The 23,946-nt window shown below is 50.4% G+C and overlaps 1 protein-coding gene across 4 annotated transcripts; it reads right to left on the reverse strand.

Moving 5' to 3' along the window:
• Window positions 1-1,621: 1,621 nt before the first annotated feature.
• Window positions 1,622-22,125, reverse strand: SLC2A11 (solute carrier family 2 member 11). Of its 4 annotated transcripts, XM_063086826.1 has the most exons (13): window positions 22,081-22,125; window positions 20,599-20,773; window positions 17,148-17,246; window positions 12,383-12,543; window positions 8,948-9,072; window positions 7,103-7,232; window positions 6,406-6,554; window positions 3,420-3,607; window positions 3,193-3,303; window positions 2,725-2,826; window positions 2,577-2,652; window positions 2,186-2,313; window positions 1,713-1,995 (listed from the first exon to the last, which is right to left on the reverse strand). In XM_063086826.1, the coding sequence occupies exons 2-13, from the start codon at window positions 20,617-20,619 to the stop codon at window positions 1,795-1,797; spliced, it is 1,491 nt and encodes a 496-aa protein (XP_062942896.1). In that variant the 5' UTR covers window positions 20,620-20,773; window positions 22,081-22,125; the 3' UTR covers window positions 1,713-1,794. The 4 variants fall into 4 exon arrangements, with proteins under 4 accessions (XP_062942894.1, XP_062942896.1, XP_062942895.1 ...); XM_063086825.1 differs by lacking the exons at window positions 20,599-20,773; window positions 22,081-22,125 and adding an exon at window positions 20,050-20,091; XM_063086827.1 differs by lacking the exons at window positions 20,599-20,773; window positions 22,081-22,125 and adding an exon at window positions 19,727-19,756.
• Window positions 22,126-23,946: the final 1,821 nt, after the last annotated feature.

Genomic DNA, 23,946 nt, shown 5'->3' on the forward strand with positions numbered 1-23,946 from the left:
AACAAATCATCATATGCATACAGGGGAATATGACTCAGCAATACAAAGCAATATATACTAACACGTGCAAAAGCATGCATGAATCTCAAAACCTTATCAAGATCAAAGCCAGACACAAATGCATTCTACAATATAGAATTATATCAAATTCCAAAAAAGCCAAATCTGATAGTGACAGAATATTTATTTATTCTGCTTTCCCATCTGACTTTATTTCACTTTTCTCCTATACAACTCCTCCATAATTTCACAATTTAACAAAAAGTTTAAAATCCTGGACAGAAACATTCCTGTAACTTGTTACAAACACAATTCTCCTTATTCCTTTTACCAGGAGTTGGTCTTGGGCCGATGAATGTCCTAGTTCCTAGTGAGACACATTCTTTGTAAAAAGCTTTGTGGGTAAGAAAGGTATGTGATTTCTTTTATTTTCTGGCATCGGTTCCCATTTTGTTCAGGAGACAGCAGAACATAGGGATTTGTATGGGGGGCAGGCAGCTGATCACAAAACATGTGACAATCACAAAGTGCTGGACCCTTTCCTATGGAAGTGTCTCCAGAGCCTGTGTGGGCAGCTGGGGGTGGGGGCGGGATAGCAGCTGGGAATGCTGCAGTCAGGGCCCCAGCTGCCCAGCAAGTCCATCTGGTGGTCACAAAGCCAGCCCTGGGCCCAGATCAGCTCTGGAGGACAGCAGAGAGTCTTTCTGGCCAGAGGAGGTAATGGAAAAATGGGTTAGTGCTTTCCAGAGGCTTTGCCAGCCACTGCCAGTGGGGACAGGCAGGAGAGCACGGCCCTCCTCAGGCTGAGCAGATGGCTTCCCCGGTGGCAGTGTAGATCCCCATCCCCAGAGAGCCCTGGAGGCCTCTGCAGGTAGAAGGCCAAGCTGCTGTCACCCCCCAAGCAGCCCACATCAGGCCAGTCTATCCTATCCAATGTCAGAGTTTCCAGAGAAGGAAAAGAGGAGCCCCATTTTGGAGTATTGTCAGCCTGCCTGGGGAAGGGGATGGCCACATGGGCCTGCCCTCTCCCTAACACCTGAAGAAAGTGGGGCTGGGAGAGAAACAGGGCAGGGGCGAGGAGTCCTGGAACCCTCCTCTGGAAGTTCATGGGCTTTTCCCCAAGAATTCTGGGGCATTCCCCAGGAAAGCTGGAGTTGGGGGAAGCCTTACAGGCAGAAGTTCCCCCAGGGAGTGTTCAGGATCTGTCTGACAGACGGAATAAGAGCAGGAACAAGCTCAGGGACCTCAGGGAGGGAAAGACAGAGCCCTGGGGTGGGTTATTGATAGCAAAGCAGCGTGAGAGTGCTTTGGGGGTGATGTGAATGTTCTATCTTGATTGTGGTGGTGTTTCATGGGTGTATATATCCTTAAAACTCATCAAATGCATACTTAAAATGGATACATTAGATTGTATGTAAATTATACTTCAATAAAGTGGATTTAAAAAACCAGTTCATCTGACAACCCCTCACACCAGGTCAGGCTGCTGGTACACACCCCCACCACAGCCTGTATTTCTCTTCCACTGCGCTTCCCTGAGTTTGTCATTATGTTTTTATCGGTTTCCTGTCCATTAATTGCCTCCAGACGGGGAGCACTAAGAGGTCCTGGATCCTGTCCCCCTCACTCACCACTGATTGCTAACCAAGTGGCACCACATCTGCACACAGTAGGTGCTCAATGAACACTCCTTAAGCAAATGAATTCGGGAGCTAGTGAATGGAAAGGGCTGAGACCCAGACAGGAAGCAAAGGAAAGAGCAGCCTCTGGCGACGGCCAGCCGCAGCTCTGCTGCTAGAGCTCTGTGGACTGGATGACCTCAGGGCCCCGCCATGCAGCGCCCTGGGCCTGTCTGCTGAAGTTGAGTCTGTGCAGCTCCTCGGAGATCTCCAAGAAGGTCTTGCCTTTGGTCTCAGGAAGGAACAAGCCTGTGTAGACAGCCCCACAGACACAGACGCAGAGGAAAGGAAGGTAGAGGAAGTGGGACAAACCCTCCTGTGGGTTAAAAGAGACACCAGGACCTGGTGTGGGCCCACTCAGCCCTACACGGAAGGCCCATAACAGGTCACACAAGACCCCTTCCCTTCAGTCTCAGTAGCCCTGGAAGGAGGCTTTCCTCTAGGGTTCTCATGCTGACAGGGACAAAACCTAAGGCAGGGCTCCCCAGGGGGATGGGCAGACCTACCATGAGGAAGGGGAACCCCAGCCCGACCAGGAAGAGCATGGTCCACATGAGCACCCCACAGACCACGTAGGCAGCAGGCCGGGCAGTGTGGTCAAACAGCTCTGTGCTCAGGATCCCTGTCACTCCAGCTGGAAGAAGGGGCAGGGACAGCGGGCTGCCAGCCAGGGCTCCCTGCTGGCACTTCCCACCTCTCACCCTCCTCAGCCCAGATGTAGGGGTGGGGGTTGGGCCTGGTCTGTATGGGGGCCCCTTGGTGCTCTCTCCAGCCATTCCCTCCCAGAAACCTTGGCACAGGAGGGTCGGGGGTCACACCCACCCACCATTCACCCAGACGCCTGTCATCCATCGTTCCTTCAGCACAGTGAAGCCTAGAGCCCCTTGGCCCACTCACCTGGGCCAATGCCAAAGCTGAGGATGAAGGCAAAGATGCAGGACATGGCCAGGTAGGGCATCCAGGGGAAGGAGCTCTGCAGCAGACGTGGGGTGAGGAGGGAAGCAAGCTGGGCCCCGCCCCGCCCCACCACCATCACTCCAGCTACCTGCAGGCACAGGGCCACTGTGAAGATGGTCCCCCAGCAGGTCATCAGGCAGTACCCCCCAATCAGCAGCACTCGTCGACCCACCCTCTCGATCACCACACACTGCAAAGAAAAGGAGCCACTCAGTAACTGACGCATGCGCCAGGCCACCAGCCCCTTGATTTCCGTGCAGACAATGTGGAGGGGCCTCATGGGGAAGCTGGTGATGGGCGTGGGATGCTTCAAGAGATTACGTTATTAAGTTCCTAGAGGACTTTGATCAATTTCATTAAGTTTCTTAACCTCAAAATGGTGGTGCGAGTGCCCAGCAAACAGCAGGTGCTCAATAGACGCTCGCTAACTCACTGTTTTAACAGAGTGAGCTGCAGTGAAGAACGGCTGAACACAGAGGACTGCAGTCCTAGGAGCTTCAGCACCCGGGTGGTCCTCCCTGCAGGGCTAGCGGAAGGTGGGCCCCCCCAGACTCACGCTGACAAAAGCTGTGAGCAGCTCGCAGCTCCCGGTCCCGATGATGGCGTACTGGACCTTCTCCTCGGCCATTCCCGACTCCCGGATGACAGACGACGCGTAGGCGTACACCTGGGGGGCGGCCCAGGGCGGCACTGAGGCCTCGGCCCCTCCTACCTCCCTCGGCTCCCTGGCTCCCTACAGCACAAAGCCCCTCACACGATGGCGGGGGCGGGGGCGAGTCTCACTGAGTCGGTCCCGCAGAGTTCCATGGCGCTGCCCAGCACCACGATGCTTATCACCTGCCTCCGCAGGGCCCGATCCCGGAACAGCTCCCACGGGCGCCGCGCCCTGCGGCCCTGGCAGGCAGAGTGCTCCTCCTCCAGCTCCTCCAGCTCCTCCGCCACGGCCTGGGTGCCTCGCAGCCGCCGCAGCGCTGAGAAAAGGAAGGGCTGCTGAGCTCCCTCTCCACCTCTTTGGTTTCCTACAGTGAGCCCCACTCCTCTCCACAATTTCTCCCCCGGTCAGTTGGGGATGATCTTCCTGGCCCCCTTCATTTCCCAGGGCTGCTGGGAGGGTGGAGAGCACCATGGAGGAGAAAAGGCTTTAGAAATTCTGGGTCTGTGGACATATCAGACAGGACGTGATGATGTGGCAAATTGCCATTATCATCCCCAATTTTTCACCCCTCCCTGTATCCACACCCCTTGCTATGTGATTTTGTTGTTCCTCCACTAAGGAGGCAAGTCTACATCCCTGCCCCTGACTCTGGCTCCGCTGTGTGACTTGCTTTGGCAACAGGACGAGGCTGCAGTGAGGGCATGCCACATTTCAGCCTCAGCCTTAAGGCTCTCTTCTACTTGCTCATCTGTCATCATTGTAAGAACATGCCAGGCTAGTGCACGGGTCCCAGGAGGATGATGAGAGACACTAGGAGCATAGGTGGCCCAGCTGACCATCCTAGATCAGCCAGTGCCCAGCTGACCTGCAGCTGTAGGAGTGATCAGATCAGAAGAGCCACCCAGCCAGATCCAGCCTAGGTCAGCCAGCCACAGAGAATTCACAGGCTTGAGCCAAACAACTGCTTCTTTTGTTTGCCACTGAGATGTTATGAATGTCCATTAGGCTGTGATAGAAAACTGATCGATAAATTGGCACCAGGAGTAGATGCTACCTTAATAAGGACCTGTAAGACATGGTATTGGTTCTAAGACTAGGCAGAGGATGCTGAGGAAGCTGGAAAAAACGGAAACCCATGTTATGTGGTGCAGGAACATGGAAGAAAGAAAAGAGACCTAATGAACTTCTGGACTTGAGCAAAGGAATCTCCAGATGTTGAAAGCATGAAGTGGTTGCTCTTAGCTGAGTAGTTTCTAAGCTTACTATAAGACACGAGACATGAGCTCAAAAAAGAACTGGCCAGTTTGCAAGCAGAATTCAGAGAGAACAAAATTTGATTAGATTTAACACCTTCCAGAAATTGCTGGATTAGTTAAAAATAAAAAAACTGTTTCTCATCTGTAGCCTCTCTGGCTAGAAGAATTCCAAATTAAGTTATAGCCTGAGAGCAAAGATCAAATCCAGAGAACTACCAGTAAGACCTGGACTCAGAGTAAAGATCAAATGAAGGGTGTGGCCTAAGGCAGTGCCTCGTAGACCCCCACAGCTGGAAAAGGGGGCATTTAAGAGGCTTAATGGTGTCGGTCCACAGTAGCCTGACATGCCCTAAATACCAGTAATTAGGTCTTTAGAGGGAAGCATGTCTCAAAAAGAATTGTGGATGTGGCTTGTTGGCATAAAAATCAAATTCACAGAAAACTCACACTGATTTTGAGCAAGTTGTATTGACAAAAGCTCTGACACCTTGGACAGAAAGAGACTATGAAATAGAAAGACTTCCGTGTCCCAACTTTATATAGGAAGCAGGCTGAGAAATTTGTTCAACCACCCAAAGCAGCATATTTTCCAGTGCTGGCCTCAGAAGGTATGAAGGAAGATGGTGGAAAAGGAAAGACATCTCAGGGTGGAAGTGAAAACCGCGGAGAACTTGGGGAGCCCCTCTCAGGGGACAGAGCCAGGGCTTACTCAAGGAACATTTCCCATCCCTCAGCCAGGGGAACTGGCAATATTTTCCCAGGGGCACTTCAGAATTGTTGTGGATCAGTGACTGCTCTGTGCCTTCCCTGCCTCAGTCCTGAAGTGACAGTGCTAGTTCTGGTTACCTCATCTCACTTTCACCACAGTATGCTGAATGTGGGAGGGGAAGACTTGTCTTTTTAGCTCCTAGGTCTCTGGATCAAGAAAAGGCACATATAGATTTAATGTGATCTTAAAATCCAGGACTTTAAGCCTGATGCCATGATTAGATGAGACTTTGGGGAAATCCTCAGATGCAACTGAGCATATGTGACACAGAGGAGGGCATAAATAATTATTGTGGCCATGATGACAAATTCAGAAGAGTATATTAATGGGCCTTGGTCTTCACCCTCCCCCAAACCCACACCCCCAGCCATGTGAGAGGATACACCTTCCCTTCATGGACTCGGCAGTATGACTCCCTTTAGCCAATGAATGTTGATGGGCATGAGGGGACCAAAGGTGTGGAAAGAGCTTACGCAACTGGATTTGCTTTCTTGTGCCTCTGCGGTCACCAGAATAAGAACATGCCTAGGCCTGCCCATTGGTACCAATGGTGAGAGGAGAGACCTGTACAATGGAGCTGAACTGCTCCAGCCCAGACCAGCCTAGACTGGCCACCTCCCAGCTGACCCCCTCGACGCCATGAGTTGGCCCAGTTGAGTGAGTAAAAGATATGATAAATGATTGTTGCTTTATGCCAGAGATTTTGTGATTATTCCTTCGATGTCCTTATTGTAGCCACAGTTAACTGACAAGATCACCACCACCCAGCTGGTGCTGGGCGGGTGAGGTCCTGTGCAGGTATTTCACCTTGCACATGCATGTGTGTGTGTTTAGCGGGGGCTCTTTCTCTGCATCACCTGGGGTTCCTAGATGGCAGTGGCTGTGTCTGATCCATCCTGCTGCCTTGGCATTTAGGACAGCCCCTCACAAAAAGTTTTGAAGGGATGTATGGATAGGTCGTGAAATTGGGGCACACAGAGAGGGACAGCTTTTCTCTGATAAATGAAACTCAAGAAATGGGGACCTATGTGCTCTGGTGAGATGCACCCCTTGGTAAGGGTGGTCTGGGGCCCAAGGGCAAGAACTCACCTGCCAGGCAAGCCTTGGTGTCTCCACGGTCATTGAGGAGGTACCGTGGGCTCTCCGGGAGCAGGGGCAGGGAGGTTAGCTGAAGCAGACTGGGCACCAGGCAGCTAGCCAGCAGCAGGGGCCAGGCCTGCGGGCCACCCAGGAGCTCCCTGAGGAGGCAAAAGAGAAGGCAGGCTAGAAACCTCCTTGCCAGAGTCCTACCCACCTCCCTCCCTCCCCCTCACCCACCTGCCAACCTACCTGCAAAGGGTCAACACTGCCCTGTGCCTCTTGTCATGTAATTCTGGATCCAGACATCAAGCTCTTTCTCACCCAGGGAGGGACCAAGAGACAGTAGGGCCACTGCCCCACCACAGCCTTAACAACTCCTCTTCCTAGGGGTCCAAGCTCTGCCCTCTCCTCTTTCTTCTGGGATGACCAGAACACACTCCCATTAAAAACCCAAATCTCCACCCTCTCAAAATTTGTTCTTTGCTCCCTGACCTGGAGAGGATAGAAAATGGCAATACACACTACAGTGTGGCCGACTGGTGCCCATTTTGTGTACTGGCCACATGGATGTGGACAGGGATTTGATGCCTTCATGCAAACAAGCAATGTCTTAATCTACTTACTGCGTGGGGAAGAAATTTAGGCAAAGAAGGGTTTTTACTGGCATCCCTGAAACCGCTCAAAGCAGATGGGTACGGACACTTACCTTAGCCCGACCACCTGTCCCATCACGAGCCCCAGAGCCGTGAAGATGGCTGAGGTCATGGCCACAGTTCCTCGGAGCTCTTTGGGAGCACTCTCCCCCAGGTACATGGGCTGGACACTCATGCTCACGCCTGGACATGTGCATAGGTACATGTGCAGAGGTACATCAGTCACCAGGCAGGACCCCGTGACACCCAGCCCCTCTCCCCCACCTCACTCGGCACTGCCCAGCCCCTTGTCTGCTGGATCCTGGCACTGAGGTCCACTCGCTCACCCCAACACACTCTGAGGGGTTCCGCCTCACCTGCTATAGGGCCAACAGGACCCCAACCCCACCCTTCAGGACTTCTGAGAGAGAAGAAGTCTTTCTCAGATCAGCTCCCATCCTGGTCCCTTGCCACAGTCCCATGTTTGTGGAATCATTCTAGGTCCCAACATTGTGACAAGTGGGAAGGGCTCTGAGGGGACCGAGTGGGGTGGGGTAGAGGAGAAGGGCAGGATCGCATCCTGCATGCCCACCAGCTGTGCCAGCTGTCATGTCCACGTGTTCATTGACCAGTACAGCTGGAGGCTCTCTCCCCGTCCCGGCTCCCAGGGAAGCACCAGCACCTACGCAGCCAGCCACACCTTCACTGCCCACCCCACATGGCAACAAATGGCAGAAGCGAGGAGGCCACAGTATCGGGCGTCACACCTGGGAATACTGTAGGGCAAGTGGCTCTGTCCCCCGCCTGACCTGGGACCAGTGTCTCCCAGGAACATCCTGCACCTCGCTCCCTCCCCCTTCCTCCCTCTCTCTCATCCTCCTCCCCCCCCAGTGCTCTTTTTTCAAGCATTTAGGGAGATTTAGGAGGGATTCCTTCTGTGCTAGGTACTCAGGTCACAAAGATGAAGGCTGACCTGGTTCCTTTACCCTGGAGAGTGTGCTGTCCTTAGTGACTGACTTCTAAAGAAGAGAATGCGGTAACACTGATGGCGTGTGACCTCTGGGGTCGGGGTGCAGAACGCACGCTTCCTCCTCCTCTCTCTCTCCCTCTCTCATCGCTCACTCTGGAGGAAGCCAGCTGCCAGGCTGTGAGAGAATGCTCAAGCAGCCCCATGGAGAGACCCACAGGGTGAGGCGCTCCCGCTGACGATGGCACGGGAGGGAGCCATCTTGGAAGCAGGTCGTCCAGCCCCAGCCACACCTTCAGATGGCTGCAGTCCTGGCTGACAGCTTGAGCACAACTTCATAAGAGACCCCAAGCCAGAACCATCCAGCAGAGACATTCCAGGGTTCCTGACCCACAAAAACTGAGGTTATAAACTGTTTTAAGCCACTAGATTTTGGGGTAATTTATTTCATAGGTATAGATAAGCAATATAGACATCAACACCTGGCTGTATAAACTATAGGGGGTCAAGAGGTGACTTGCTGACTGGAGCCCCTAAAAGCCCAGGTTGACGTGATCAAAATTCTGCTCCCTCACATGACAAGCTCCAGAAACTGAGAAGTCCCTAACAGGCTACTATGCTTCTGTAGGAAAGATCAGAGACTCATCCTATATCCCTTTACGTCTTGGCTGACCGGAAGCTCATGACTCAGAGTGTTGCTCAAACACTGGCCTCCTGTTAGTGTAAGTCCGGGGATATTTGTTCCCCCACCCCTGTATAACTTTTTCATTTTTCTATATTTACTTTAAATGTCTAGTTATATGAGCCTTTTGAGATAAAACATATCATTTTGCAAAAAAAGGTGGGCAGGAATGAAAAATAAATCAATGAATAAATGAAAGAAGTAAAGGAATAAAGGGAATTAATGAATAAGGAGAAATAGAGAGGCAGGATGAGATGCACCCCCCAATACCTGCACTGACTCCCACGAGCAGTCTTCCCAGCATGATCATCTCAAAGGAGCCTGCTTTGCGGCTGAAGCCAAACAGGATGGCTGCAGCCACCACAAAGATGTTATTCACCAGGAGGGACGTCTTCCTTGGGGGAAGTGGAACACAGGCAAGAGAGGCTGTGGTTCAGTCCAGAGGGACCGTCTCTGGGAACCCATCTTTGCAAATCCAGTGAGCTCTGATCAGACACACAGACCTGTGTGTATGTGTGTGTACCATTCAAGGAGGCTAAGCTCTATGAATGGAAATGACCACCGGCCATTGTCCCTAGGATCACTCATTGTATGCCGTGAGGGGCATATCCCATTCCCCTTCACCAGTATACCCCCAAATTACTCTCCTTTCTACCTGCACCGCAGTTTGAAATGACAGAACTTATCTTATGGCTTTTCCCCTTCAGATTAAGCATTGTTCTCCCCAAACTCCTTCAAAAAATGAGGGAACTGACAGATAATTTCTCAGACTCAATAAAACCCTAGGGAGGAAGAACAGTGGCTACTAGAGTAAGGAAGGAGAGGCAAGGAAAGCCAAGTACAGTTCGCTCACGTTTTCCTCCAAGTATTATAAAGTCACTTCTCAGAACCTTCTGGATGGCTGAATGTCCCAACACCTAGGTCAAGGGACAGACTCCAAACCAAGGAGGAGACACTGGAAATGTCACCATGATGAAGCGTCAGATTTGGGCTCCTGATATTGAGCTCATAAGTGCTGTCAAACAGATCACCCAGGAGAGCTCCCTGTGGATTGCATGGTTCACTGTACTAATAGGGAAACTGAACACCAGAGGAGGCCAGTATTCTGCCCAAAGCCAGAATATGAGTCAAAGCTCAGGTTTCCTGTGCCTACAGAATGGAAAATGACAGATTAAAACAAACTTGATCCAGTAGTAACTCCAATTGTAACTATTAATTACAATTGTAACAACCTATGATTTCCTCACTGGAATTAGTAAATACCATTAATAATAATAATAAATTATTTTGATCTGGTGAATTCATTTTGTTCCATTTCAGACAGACATTGGCCAGCCACCAAAAAAAAAAAAAAAAAAAAAAGAAAGCAATACATAGACAATACCAGCAATACTTAACTTTCACTTGGCAGAGACAGTAATACACCTTTACCAACCTGCCTTAAGTATATAGCAGCTCTCTAGCTGTGGGCCACAACCTACTCTACAGGGACCTGTGCATCTCCCAGGGCAGACTGCTGGCCCACCACTTTGATGAGCTCATACTGAAAGGGCCTGGAGAAGAGGAAGCAGCCAGTGCACCAGATGTCTTGGTAAGGTACAAGCATGACAAGAGTGGAAGATTAAAAATGAGAGGGGGCCTGCCATATCAATGAAGTTCCTGAGGTCTAGTGGACTAAGATATGTCAGCATATTTCCTTCAAACTGCATGACAAATTGCTGCATCTTGGTCCCCTTCCTTTAAGAGGAGGAACAAATCTCAAAGAGCTTCTTTTCATTTTGAAGGTAGCATGTACCATGTTGGGTGTTGTGTTCTGACACATTAACCAGGTGACTTGAAAATCTGGCAGCTCTGAGTGGAGCTAAGCAAGAGGAGAATTCTCTAGTGGGTCTAGGCCAAATTCAAAGAGCTCTACCTCCTAAACTTTTTTTTTTTTTTTTTTTGGTGGCTGGCCAGTATGAGGATTCAAACCCTTGACCCCCCCTTGACCCTTTAGACCTAGGAGATCCTATGGTGCTTGAAGTGTCTATGGCAGTTAGACTACTCTAAAAGGAGGATCACAATGCACAAAATCTAAAATTTCTGAGTAGAGCTACTCTCCTTCAGCAAACTACTGTCCTTTTAATGATAAATAGCTCCTGGCCTTGTCACCAGGTCCTTGTGGGGAATAAAACACCAGACCATGGGACACCAGGTGGCCATCATGAACTGCATGCCATATGACATGCCTGTGCTAAGGTTGAATGTGCCTGGTAGCACTCCATCAATGAATAAAAGTGATATACAACAAATTTGCCCCATGTCGGTTCCAGTTTTCCATAAGTAGGTCACTCACATCAGCATGGCCCTAAAAGATATTGAAGGAGTTAAACCCTTCCTATAGACAGAATTTTGAGCATGGAATTTTGTCCTTTTTTCAAAGGGTTTGGTTGGACAAAGTCTTAGATGAAGCAGTATTTGAAGACTGGTTTCAACAGTGTAGGGAAAGGGTACATAGATGGATCTCTCAGAATTGGCTCAGATCCTAAAAATATACATCTGTGTTTCTGCTCAACAGAAGTCCCCTGCCACTGCAGAAGAGACTCTTCATAATCAGATGGACAGGATGACCCTCTCTGTGGACAGCACTCAACTGCCTTCCTTGACCAGCCTAGTGCTTGCTCAGTCAGCTGATAAACAAAGCAGGTAGGGTACTAGGACAGAAAATGCACATAAACTCAACAACGGGGGTTTTTATCACCAGGCTGACTAACCAACCTGCTACCCCACCCAACCAGCCCTGAGCACCCAATAATGGCAACAAATTTCAGGGCTCCAGTCAACTACTGGGTAGAAGAACTACACTGGATCCCTGCCACTGAGGATGGGACAGTAGTTTGGTGCAACTGGCACAGGCATATGTGCTGAATTAGAATTAGCCATTCCTCCCCTTCATGCTATGGCAGTACCGTCATCTAGGGACACTGTACCCGGCACCATTAGATATTCAGACAACAGCTATTACCTCCTTCTTAGCAGGAAGAGCCTCGCTTTTGTTTGGGACTGTGCCCTTAACTCCACATGGTTCAGGTGTAAACCCCAATAGTCGAACTCAGTCTTGGTGATCCTATTCCCTGTGCTAGTGCTATGGTTTGAATGTTTGTGTCCCCTTCAAAATTCATGTTGAAACTTAATTGCCAGTGCAATGGTATTAAGAGGTGGGGCCTTTAGGTGACTAGGTCTGAGAGCGCCACCCTCATTGATGGGATTAGTTCTTTATAAAAGGTCCAGAGTGGGGCTGGCCAGTTAGCTCAGTTGGTTAGAGCATGGTTTTATAACACCAAGGTCAAGGGTTCGGATCCCCATGCCGGCCAGCCGCCATAAATGAATAAATAAATAAATGCCCTGAAGGGAACTAATTAGAACCTTTCACCTTCTCCTAAGTGAGGACATGGCATTTGCCCTTTCTGCCACATGGGGACATAGTGACAAGGTGCCAGAGGATGGGAGTCACACAAGCAACGGCCTTGTGACTGCCTGCAAAAACCAGGCTAGAACTTCTGTCTGTATTTCCAGGCTTTCTGTATCATATGCTTTAAAATAAATTCACGCACTACTTTCCTTTTCCTCAATGAGTTTTTTCCTGCTCTTTCTTCTTCTTTCCTCCTCCTCTAGCATGTCTTGATGGCAGTTAAGTTTGCTATTAAGTGCTAAGGAAGCACTTACCTTCCCAGTGTGATGGCCAGCGGGCCTGCAAGCAGCGCTCCAAAGAGGCCCCCCAAGGGGAAAAGAGACACGATGAGGGACCACACAAGCAGAACCAGGTGGTCCAGCAGTGGCCCACCAGTCCGTGCCCGCCACGTCTCATTGGTGAATTCCTGAATGTGCTGTGGAAAGAGATGCCAGTCAGCCCCCTGGGGAGGAGGGGTGTGGTTCTGGACAAGACAGGCCTTTTCCCCAACAGGGCTCCACGCCTCTGCAGAGCAGGCATCAAGTGTCCTGAGCAATACTGCTCCCCACAGCGCAGGAACAAACTCGCCTGAGCACCTCCCGTGTGCAGGGCGCTATGCTGGTTTCTTCCACATGCAATAGCTCCTGTTGCCTAGAGCTGGACCCTCTCCATTTGCCCCTCTCTGGGAAAACACTGTTTCTCTACACTCATACAACATTTCTGACAACAAATGTGTGGGTTTTGTCCACACCAAGCAATTCTCCGACTCTTTGGACACCAGCTAGATGCACTATAATTTAATCTAATCCTGACACCATCTACCTGGAGTTAGCATCAAATCCCACAAGTCAAAGGGCTCAGTCCCACAAGACAGGCCCACTTCAGATGCCAATTGCTAGTCCAGGCCTCCTGTACTTCTAACCGACCAGCTATAAATCAGGGGTTCTTATGACCCTCCCCGTGGGTTTCGTAATTTGCTAGAGCAGCTCACAGAACTCAGGAAGGCACTCTACTTACGTTTACTGGTTTATTATACAGGATACAACTCAGAAAGGACCAGATGGAAGAGATACATAGAGCAAAGTCTTGGGGGTGGTGCTCGGAGTTTCGGTGCCATGTCCAGGAGCACCACCTTCCCAGCACTTCGGTGCGCTCCCAGACTGGAAGCTCATCAAATCTTGTTGTTCAAGAGTTTTTGTTTGTTTGTTTGTTTTTGATTGTGCATTTTCAAATTTAATGGATGAAACAAGAGTTTTACAGAGCGTAATCTTCAGCCCTCCCTCCCCTTCTCAGAGGCCAGGGGGTGGGACTGAAAGTTCTGACCCTCTAATCACTTGGAGTTTCTGGTGACCAGCTCCAGCCTGAGGCTCCCTACCTAGGAGCCTCACTCTAAGTCACCTCATTAGCATAAACTCACATATGACCAAAAGAGGTTCCTCACAAGTAACAAAAGACACTCCTATCTCTCAGGAAATTCCAAAGTTTTCAGGAGCTCTGTGCTGACAACCAAGGAGAAAGACCACATGCATTTCTTACTGCACCACACCCTCCCAATCCACTGTAGCCCCTTCCCACCCTGCTTTTGCCCCAGGATGCCACCTGTAAGGCCCACATCAGTGGCTCCCTTGCTGACTGGCTTTCTGCTGGGCTTGGCCCATGGTGAGTGCCAGCAGGACATCAGACGAAGCAGGAGTGGGAGGTAGAGGTGTTTGTCCCCTGGCTCCCTCCCTGTGTGGTCACCTCAGGCTGGCTGCGACTCTCTCAAGGGAGCCTACACCACATGGCTCCTTCGGTAACTGCTCCTTGTGCTGTGTCTTCTGGGGTAGGGGCAGCAGCCAGTGAGGTGCTGCTAAGTCCACATTACCACACACTCCCTTGTTGTGTGCCTTCTCTGCACCACACTACTCAAGCCTTTGTGCATCACCCTTTGTGGTATCTAAACCTACTTGACTTGTCTTGAGTGTGCCATGTGTTTCCTTGGGACCCTGACTGTGACAAGCTCTCAGATGTGTGCCGTTAGATACACATTAGGCCCAGAGAGGCCCAGAAATGACTTGCCCATGGCCTCAGCCACAGGTCAGGGCTGCACGCAAGTAGTTCGGACTCCCTAGAGCCCCATCCCCCAGAGCTGTCCCTTCAGGTGAATGAGTGGAAGGCCCAGAGTTAGGAAAGACTGTGCATGGGGAAGACCTGGCCACTCTTCCCTTGGTTAAAGGTGAAATCTCAGTCTTAGGCCTCCCAACAGGATGTGAGGGAGGGCAGAGGGTCTAGGTATTGGGTCAGCTCTCCCCTGCCCTAGCCAGCTCAGGGTGATGGCTGTCAGCCTGGTGCCTGCCAGGTGCCTCTGGAGGAGGAAATGTCCAGGGGAGCTGAGCCCAGGGCTAGCCTCCTCTGACCTTGGCTGGAACCCCTTAAGAGTGACACTGACAAAGATTCTCTCCTTGACCAAACTCTGCTCAGACTCTTCTGACCTCTTTTTCGACTGGGCCTCAACTTTTGCGCTTCTGTGTTTGTCTCTGCATTGTCAATTTTAGCAAGAAGCCTGCTAAGTTGGTTTAGCTAGAATCCCCCATCCTCCATATCTGATCACCCCTGATATCTAATCAGGCTCCTCATACTCCACCATCCTTCAGTGATGTCTGACCACCCTAGCCTGTCTTCAGCAAGAATCCTGTTAGGTCATTTTAGCCAGAATCCCTCTTACCTCTGATATTTAGTCTTAGTAATTTTCTATCCACTGATCCCTGTAACTGTTTTCCATTAAAATTTATTCCCTGTAAATTGCTTGTTCTTTCAGTAAATTTCCATAACTAACCTCTCACTCTATTTCTCCCTGTCTGCCTTTTAAGATAACACCTCTGGGGCAGAAGTCACAAGATGTTTGCCCAGGGTGTTTTGCAGAGGCTTTGGAGTTAGCATGGCCTGACACGAACTAGGCCAACTGGTTGAGCCTGAGGACCTCCACTCAGCCTATGGGAAAGTCCCATGAGTGAGGCCAAAGCTTCACTTCCAGATCATGCTAATGCCACCATTTTATGAACATGCAACCCATGAAGAGGCATGCATACAGCTTATGCCTGCACAGATTGCTGAAGAACGTCCTCAGACCCTTTAACCAATCACCATCCCCCATGCCTTGCACTACCCCTAACCACTTCCTCATAAATTCTTCTTTCCCGCTGTTGAGAAAGTGGATTTGATTTTTTTTTTTTCCCTCCCATCTCTGGTTTGGTGGCCTTGCAAATAAACCTTTTTTATCTGCTGCAAAGACCAGAGTCAGTATTTGGCTTGCTGTGCATCAGACAACAAGCCCTGTTTGGTACACCCCCACCCTACTCCTTGACTATAAATTTGTACTTGCCTATGTTGTATTCAGAGTCAAATCCAATCTCTCTCCCCAACTGCAGGACCCCACTGTGGTGGTCCCTACACCTATTGCCGTGGCCCCCCTTGAATAAAGTCTTCCTTATTGTGCTTTAACAAATGTCATTGAATAATTTTTCTTTAACAGTTAGAATAATATATTTTCTTTAATACCATACAGCAGGTTAGGGAGAGCTTCTGAGCCCAAGAAAGTCTCATTTGCAGGGGCTGGTGATGACCCCCAGCAGGTGAAGTCTTGAGAGTGCCCTGCCATATATGGATTCCTCTCCAGTCTGAGAGTCAGCATTGAAGTGGGCACTAAATGTTTGCTGAGTGAATAAATAAAATAAACCAATACAGCCAGCTCAGACCTCCATTTCTGAGCTCTCTCATCTCATCCTTTCTTTAAGGTGGTGGGCTGCTATTAATTGTGTTCTGCCCTGAATATGCTCCCATCTCTATCTTCTGCTAATAGACATTTCTTTGGGGAAGTTCTCTCTGGTTGTCAATTACAGCCTGTAATGCCCCCATAAAGGTGATCACATGACCCAGATATGGCCAGTCAGACTCTTCCCAGACCTTGCAAGACTTTTGTTTCCAGATGGCACAAAGTGAATCTGGTGACAGCTGCTCTCTTGCCCACTGGGTGGAGAACTGTGCTCTTTGGCCACAGCTCCGTCCTGGGGTCTGGTGCCTGTAGCCCCTCCCCCCACGCTGCGCACAGCCTCACATCCTTCACAGCTACATGACCAGACACTTGCTCTTCTTCCTTAAGCAAGTTAGGGATGGGCTTCTATCACTGGGGCTGAAAGATTCATCTTTTTCAGTCATTCACTGAACATCAACTTGGGTCAGACCAGTGTCAGGTGCTGGGGACTCAAAGATGACTCAGACAAAAACAGCCAACACACAACCTGAGTGATAACAGCCCACATCAAGGGCTGGGGAGGGAAGGACGCTTTCAGGAAGTTGGTGGTATTTGGGATAGTTCTTAAAGGGCTTCTGCAGGTGGGACTGAGTGGGCTTCCCCGTGGAAGGAGGCTCAGAGGAAAGGGCTGTGTCATGGATATTTGGGGAAGTACATTTAATCTGCTTTATCAGAGTTGGGAGAACAAAGCTGGGAGACAGAAAGAAAGATGCTGACCCCAGGAGACTTTGAACTTCAGGTGGATGAGTCAGTCCTTACTCCTATAGGCACTGGGGAGCCACAGAACATTTCTGGGCAGGGGAGTGGTTTTCCACCCTTGAGGAGATTGAGAAGGGGAGAGTCCGAGAGCAGGGAGGCCAGTGAAGAGGCTGGGCTAGTGATCCAGGCAGGATCAACAGGGTCTGAAGTGGGTCATGGCAGAGACACAGGGAGAAATGGCTGAATACTAGAGGTAGTTGGGAGGGACTTGGTGTCTGAGAAAGCAAGGGAGGAATCAACACTAACCCCCATCACCAGGTAGAAGGTAGAGTAATCTGCTTAGATTAGGGACTCAGGAGGATGTGTGGGTTTGGGGGAGGATGCAAAGTTCAGTTTGAACCTGCAGGAGCCTGTGGGACATCCCAATGGAGAGGGACATGTGAGAGAAAGTACCATTAAGTGGATGCTGGGCTGAAGCCCTGCAGTTGGCAGCTATTGGCCCTTGCCCAGCACCCACTCAGATGGTGACGGTCGGCACAGAAGGTACATACCAAGGTTGGGGCGTTGATGATGGAGAGGTTGTAGCCAAACTGAAAAGTCCCACCAATGCCAGCTGCACAGATGGTGAAGAGCAGGACCCTGCCCTGAATCTGAGAAGAGAAGAGGAGACAGAGAGTGACCAATAACAATCTCCATTTCCCTCCCTGGGCCAGACCTACCAATTAGAGCACTGTAATTTATTTAAACCAGGCAATGATGGCTCCAATGTGCAGATGAGAAAACTGAGGCATGGAGGGGAGGAGTTGCCTTGGTCATGAGGCTGGCAGGTAGCAGAGGAACCAAGCTTCCTACTGTGAGACAGGACTCCACTACACCCTCACCCACTCACCCCCACCAACATTCTTCTGAGATGCAGAGCAGTTCCCAGCCCTCCTTGCTGGGCTGCCCCTGGGCATGTCTGCTGTGGTTTAGGAGGACAATCCCCTGAGCTGGAGCCCCAGTGGAGTGCAGCTCTGCCCCTGGCAGGAGAGCAGTCCCTGAGCTCCAATGACTCACCCCAGGGAAACATCCTTCAACAGAGTGGTTGGGCTGCAAGAATCTGATCACATGGACCTACAGGTTTGGGGACTTGGGGAGCATATGGAGCAGCAGAGAGGCTGCCACAAATGGCAGAGGTGCCTGGGTCCCCATGCTGGGTCTGCCTGTACTCTCTCGTCTTCTCTGAGTTGCTTCCTCAGCTGAACCTGGAGATAATAATGCCTACGTCCAGGCTGGGCACATGTGTGCCATGCACATTTGGTACAATAAAGGACAGCTTTTCATCCTAGTGCAACACCCTTAGAGATGCAGAAGAGTTCCTCAAAGAACCCAGCCACAAGGACTCAGCACCTTGATGGCCCATCCCATTTAATTGGTTTTTTTTTTAGGAATTCACAATCTTATTTATATTTTTCCTTTTATAATTTTTAATTACAAAATGACAGACTCACTAAAGGTTTTGAAAATTTAGTGTATATTGAAAGGTCTCCACTCTCCCAAAGGTACAATAATGAGCTGCTTCCAACAGATATTTTCCCAGGCATTCACAAAGCAGTCGCCTTTCAAAAATCAAATCATTGATCTCTGACTGAATAAAAGTCACACTGCCTTTCTTTTTCTGGCAAATCGTCCTGCAGATTTAAAGGCCTGCTAGTCAAATTTATTATTATTTTTTTCTGAATACTTAGTACAAATTTCATGACAGAAGGATGTTTGGCTGAAGAACTTCCAGAATCTGTGGACTATTTATTCATTCATCAGTCAAATCTGAGTACCTGTGCCGGCCAGGAAGTGTTCTGGGTGCAGCACAGGCAGAGAAAAGACATATGTGTCTTCTCCATTAGGTAAGATACTGTGTGCTAGGGGGTGGGGGAGCAGAAGAAGTGGCTATGGAGGGCAGGATCCTGCTGAAGATCTTGCCACAGGTCTGGAAGTGGGCTGCTGACAGGAGCCTGGCTACCCATAGTTCCCATAAGGCCTAAGTAACTTCCTCCCCTAAGACAGCAGAGTTGCAGAAAGTAGCAAGAGACACAGCGTTTGATGACAACTGAACCCATGTGACAGGGGATGCTAACAAGTCTCCAAGTCCAGAGGAAATTATTTAATTCAATGAGATTGGGCGTGGAGATTACCTAGTTTCATGCCTGGTCATAGTAAGCATTCAAATATTAGCTAAAGGGCTGGCTGGTTAGCTCAGTTGGTTAGAGGGTGGTGTTACAACACCAAGGTCAAGGGTTCAGGTCTCCATACCCACCAGCTGCCAAAAACAAAACAAGCAAAAAAAAAAGAAACACCATATACATATATATATAGGATGGCGATTATCAATTCAGTGAACAAATATTGCCTCCCTACTATGGACAACAAATCTACTGTTCTAGGTGCTAGGGATATAGCAGTGAACGAGGGACAAATTCTGAGACCTCACAAAGCTTTCCTTTCAGAGGGGCAAGACAGGCAATTGCAAAATAAACAAGCAAGCTGGTGCGACACGTTAGCTGGTGCCACGAAGACATAAAACAGGGGAAGGGGACAGGGAGTGTTTGCACAGGATGGTGCTATTTTAAATAGAGTGGTCTGGGAATAAGGCCTGAAGAGATGAGATTTGCGCAAAGACTTTAAGGAAGTGAGGGAACGCAGTACGCAGATATCTGAAGGAAACCAGTCAAGGTTGGGGGGAACCCACAGATGTGGGCAGCTTGGGCAAATGCTCTGCTGCCCCCATTCCCTCTGTGAGGCAGGACGCCAGGTCGGAGCTGAGAGAGCATGGAGGAGAAGAGGGGCCAGGGTGGGAAACAGTCACGGAGGGGGCGAGTGGCCATGACTGCAGCACTCAGGGGACACGACTGGTAGGCACGAGGACCCGAGGGCGATGCAGGCATCATGCTGGGGGTGGGGCGGGGGTAGGGAATGCTAGACTGGGATGCCCTGGGCCCAGCAACCTTGCACTGGCTCACAGACCATCCCTGGGCGTGAAAGCCTGCTTATGCTCATCTGAGCCTAGCACCTAATTCACTGTACATACACAAGCACAAGATATTTTTGTACATTTGATGCAACGCCTGCGCTGGGCAGGTTTCGGAATTCAGACCTTTCCAGATCGCAGGACGGCGTCTAGCATCCAGGGGGATGAGGGCCCTGCTTGGGCCGGTTCTCTCGCAGAGACCTTGCCCACCATGTGGTGCAGGGTAGGCGGGACGCATGCGCGCTGAGGGGAAGACGGTGCAGAGGGATCCGCGCGGAGGAGTTTTAAGAGGAGCAAAGCGGCGGAGGGAGAAAAGGCGGTGCAAGCGCAGTGGGTGTTGAGAAGCCTGACGGCTGAGAGAGCTCCCGCGTGGCCAGCGCGCACGGCCGACTCAAGCGCAGGCGCACAGGGTATTAGGGAGCCAGGGGGCGCCGCGCCTTGGCGACCACTTGGGTCCGAGGCCATGCGGGCGGCCCTTGTTTATCCTCCATCCCGCCCTTGCCGCAGCTCTGAGGCTGAAAAGCCACGCTCGTCTTACTCGACTGAGCTCGGGGCTCGCCTCTGCAGATGGGAAAGGAGCTGCGGCTGAGGTCTTTCCAGCCAGCCTCCTCCATCTCCCCTGCAGTCTCAGCAAGTGACTCTAATCCCTGCACTCCCGAGTCCTCACCCGAAATTCCGGCCCTGACCCCTGGTCCTCCCCCGCCGCTGCCGCCTCTGGCCTGCATCTCTGCCGCACCCTGCCTCGCTCCTCCTCGGACCCCCCCGCCACCCTTTGCGTACCCCTCAGCCCGGCCTCCTTTTACCCGACCTGGCGACCCTGCCCGCCACCAGGACCTATGAGGCCTCCGGGCGCTCTCGGAGGACCGAAGCCTTGATTCTGCACAGACACCCTCTTGCCGCCCCGCCCCCACATTCCCCCCCCCCCCCCCCCCGTCCAGGTGTTTCCATCTTTCCGGAGAGGAGGGACAGAATTAGGAGGGACCGAAAGGAAGACCCACCAGTCTCTGGAGCGCTCTCATCTTTCCGTCCTGGGCAGAGCCGTTGGCTTGGCGGAATGCGGAGAGAACCGGTCACGGGTTGCAGCCAGGAATCCTGGTCAGGGAGCTTGGAGATGAGGAGCCACAGTGTCCACTAGGCCGGATTAATCTTTTATAACTCAGGGCTTCTCAGGCCCTGCATGGAATCCAGGAGTTGGACAAAGGCCAACTGAAACCAGCCTTCCCAAATACGCTATTTGTCGTCACAGAAACAGAGCTGAAAGTAACCTTTAGAAGTCATCTGAGCAAAGACTGTGATAGTGCAGGTACTAGTATCTCCACTGCTCATGCTTGATTTTTGCTTGATTTTTGCTGCTCTGATCTTAAAGTAATTGCTAGAAACATCATGCGTTTTAAAGGAAAAACACAACAAATAAAATATTAGCACTTATGAATGAGTATTTTATTGCACGCTTTCTCTGCCTCTATGGAGGTGATCATTCGGGTGTTTTCTTTTCATCTGTTTGAGATCACTTACACCAATAGACTTTCTAATGGTAATCCATCCTTGAATTCCTGGGGTAAACACAATTTGCTCACGATATTGTTATTTTTGCCACTAATACATTATTGGTTGCAACTGCTAATATTTTGTTTTTAAAACTTTTCTTTCTTTCTTTTTTGGCGGCTGGCTGGTACTGGGATCTGAACCCTTGACCTTAGAGTTATCAACACCATGCTCTAACAAAGTGAGCTAACCAGCCAGCCCCCTCAACTGCTAATATTTCATTTAGATAGATTTATTTTTTTCAAAACAACCATTGCTTCTTTCCCCCTTAAAAAATCAGCCGGCCCATGGTTCACTTGGGAGAGTGTGGTGCTGACAACACCCAGTCAAGGGTTAAGATCCCCTTCCCGGTCATCTTTAAAAAAAAAAAAAAAATCAGTGAGAAATGATGTGCTAATAAATGGTGCTAGGATAATTGGTTATATGGGGGAAAATGAAATTGGATCTCTGTGTCACCCCATACACAAAAATCATTCCAGGTGCACACAAACCTAATGCAAAAAGCAAGCTCTAAACATTTTAGAAGAAAGTGTGGAATACCTTTATAACCTCAGGATAAATAAGGATAAACCAAACAGGTTTTTTTCTTTATTTTTTTGGTGGCTGGCTGGTAAGGGGATCTGAACCCTTGACCTTGGTGTTACCAGCACCACACTCTCCCAAGTGACCTAACTAGCCAGCCTCGAACAGGCTTCTTATGAGGATTTAACCTCATTAAAGTTAAAAATCTGTGTCAAAAGATACCTAAAAAGTTGAAAAGCTACCAAGTAGAAGAAGGTATCTACGAGTATATGAACAACAAAATATTAGTATTCAGAACATATAAAGAATTCCTACATATCAATGAAGAAAATAAAATGGGCAAAGGACATGGACTGGGAATTTACAGATGAAGAGACTGAAGTGGCCAAAATAATGAATGGAAAGATGCTCACCTGCATTAGTAATCAGGAAATGCAAATTACGTCCACCACAGCATGTTTCACACAGCTTAAGTCTGGCTATGCCAAGTGTTGCTCAGGGTGCTGTAGTTGGAATGCTCATGTACTGGTGATGAAAATGTGAACCGATGCAGTGACTTTGAAGAGCTATTTGAGCATATCTAGTAAACTGAAGTTGCAAATACCTCTCAATCCAGCAGTTCCAGCAGTTCCACTCCTGGGTTTGCCTTGGAGGAACTCTTAATCCCATGCTCAAGAAGTTCTATTCACAAATGCAGCATTGTTTGTAACATGGGAAAACTACAAACAACCCAAATGTCAATCATCAAGAAAATGGAGAAATAAATTGTGGTATAAGTAGTGGACTAAAGTAACAGTATTAACACAGGTGAGTCACAATGCTGCGTGAATAAAATTACACTATATTGCCTTTATATTAAGTTTGGAAATATACAAAACCCTACCTACTGTCGTGTAGGAATACAGGTATGGGGATAAGTGCCAAATTCAGAATTGGATTTACCATTGAGTCCAGACCTCGCCAGGCTGGGCTCAACCGACCACTGCTATGATAATACCTGGTCGCCCCGTGGTTCTCTCTGAAATGTTCCTGGACGCCTTACACATACCCCACCTCGCCAGAGTCAGTGCCCCTGGTGTGTGAATTCCCCAGACATTAATTACTATCCTTTAGCCAGCAAGCTTGAGGTTTCTCCTTAGCAAATATTAACTAGGAGTTTTAACCTTGAATATATTAAAGTCATAACTGTATTTGCAGCATCCCAGTGCTGACATCCGCCCTGTGTGGCGCCTGGTGCTGATTTCTAATGCTCTCAACAGCCCACACGTGCCTGGTTTCAGCCTCTATACAAAGGGAGTCCCTGAGACTCCACGAGGTCAAACACGAGCCCCCTAACTCTGCAACCCGGCTGGGAGTTTGGAGCTGGTCTTCCTCAGATGGCCAAATCCCACTTGTCTACCCTCCAGGGTGGGTAGCTCCCGCCCGTTTCGCCCCCACAGCAGCACCAAAGCACAGGAGTTGGGGCAGGGGTAGGGGATGCCGAAAGAACAGCCTCTGACTCTTCCAGCTCTCGGCTTCCCGCATTTGATTCTCACCGAGTCTGTTTCCCAGGTGAGAAGGCGGAGGAGTGATGTGAGCTGCCCACAACCACCAGCGGTTCAAGCTCCTTCCCACACGCTAGGGCCTCTTACTCGGCAGATGGGGAAACTGAGGCCCCGAGCGCACAGGGATCCGGCACACGGCAGGAAACAGGAAGGCGCGCAGCTCATACTAAACACAACCGGGCGAAGCCGGCTGGCGATATTGACTCCCGCCCCGGAGCCCGCCGGCCTTTCTGCTCCTGCGCCTGCAGAAGCGGCGGGGCCGCCTCCCCGACCGGAGCCCGTCTCAGAAAATGCCGGTGCCGGGCGGAAGCTTTGTCCCCGGGCTTCCGCCTGCTCGTGGAGACCGCCGCGGCCCTGCTCCCCACTCTCGGTATTTCGGCGACACCGGCTCCGGCCGCGAGGGGGCGACAGAGCCCAGGCTCTGCTGGGGCAGACATCGCCGAGCCCCACCCCTCCTGAAGGCTCCGCGGTGGCAGTAAGATAGGAGGTCTGGCCCGCGCACCGTCGCCTGGGTGGCACTTCATCGGGAGAGCCGCGCGCTTTCTGTCTAGCCCTCCCTGCCCCTCAGCCCCTGGGCGCCCGAGTTCTGGCCGTTGTCCCCGGGCCCAGGCCCCCGCCCACCCCGAGGCGATTTCACTTCCTCTGTCCTCGCACCCAGCAGCGCCAGGTGGGCCAGACCTTGGGCCACAGCTGAGAAGCCTGGCGAGAAGCCACGGCGAATGGGCTCAGTGGGCT

Source organism: Cynocephalus volans, chromosome 2 (genome assembly GCF_027409185.1).
Source record: "Cynocephalus volans isolate mCynVol1 chromosome 2, mCynVol1.pri, whole genome shotgun sequence".
Taxonomy (NCBI): domain Eukaryota; kingdom Metazoa; phylum Chordata; class Mammalia; order Dermoptera; family Cynocephalidae; genus Cynocephalus; species Cynocephalus volans.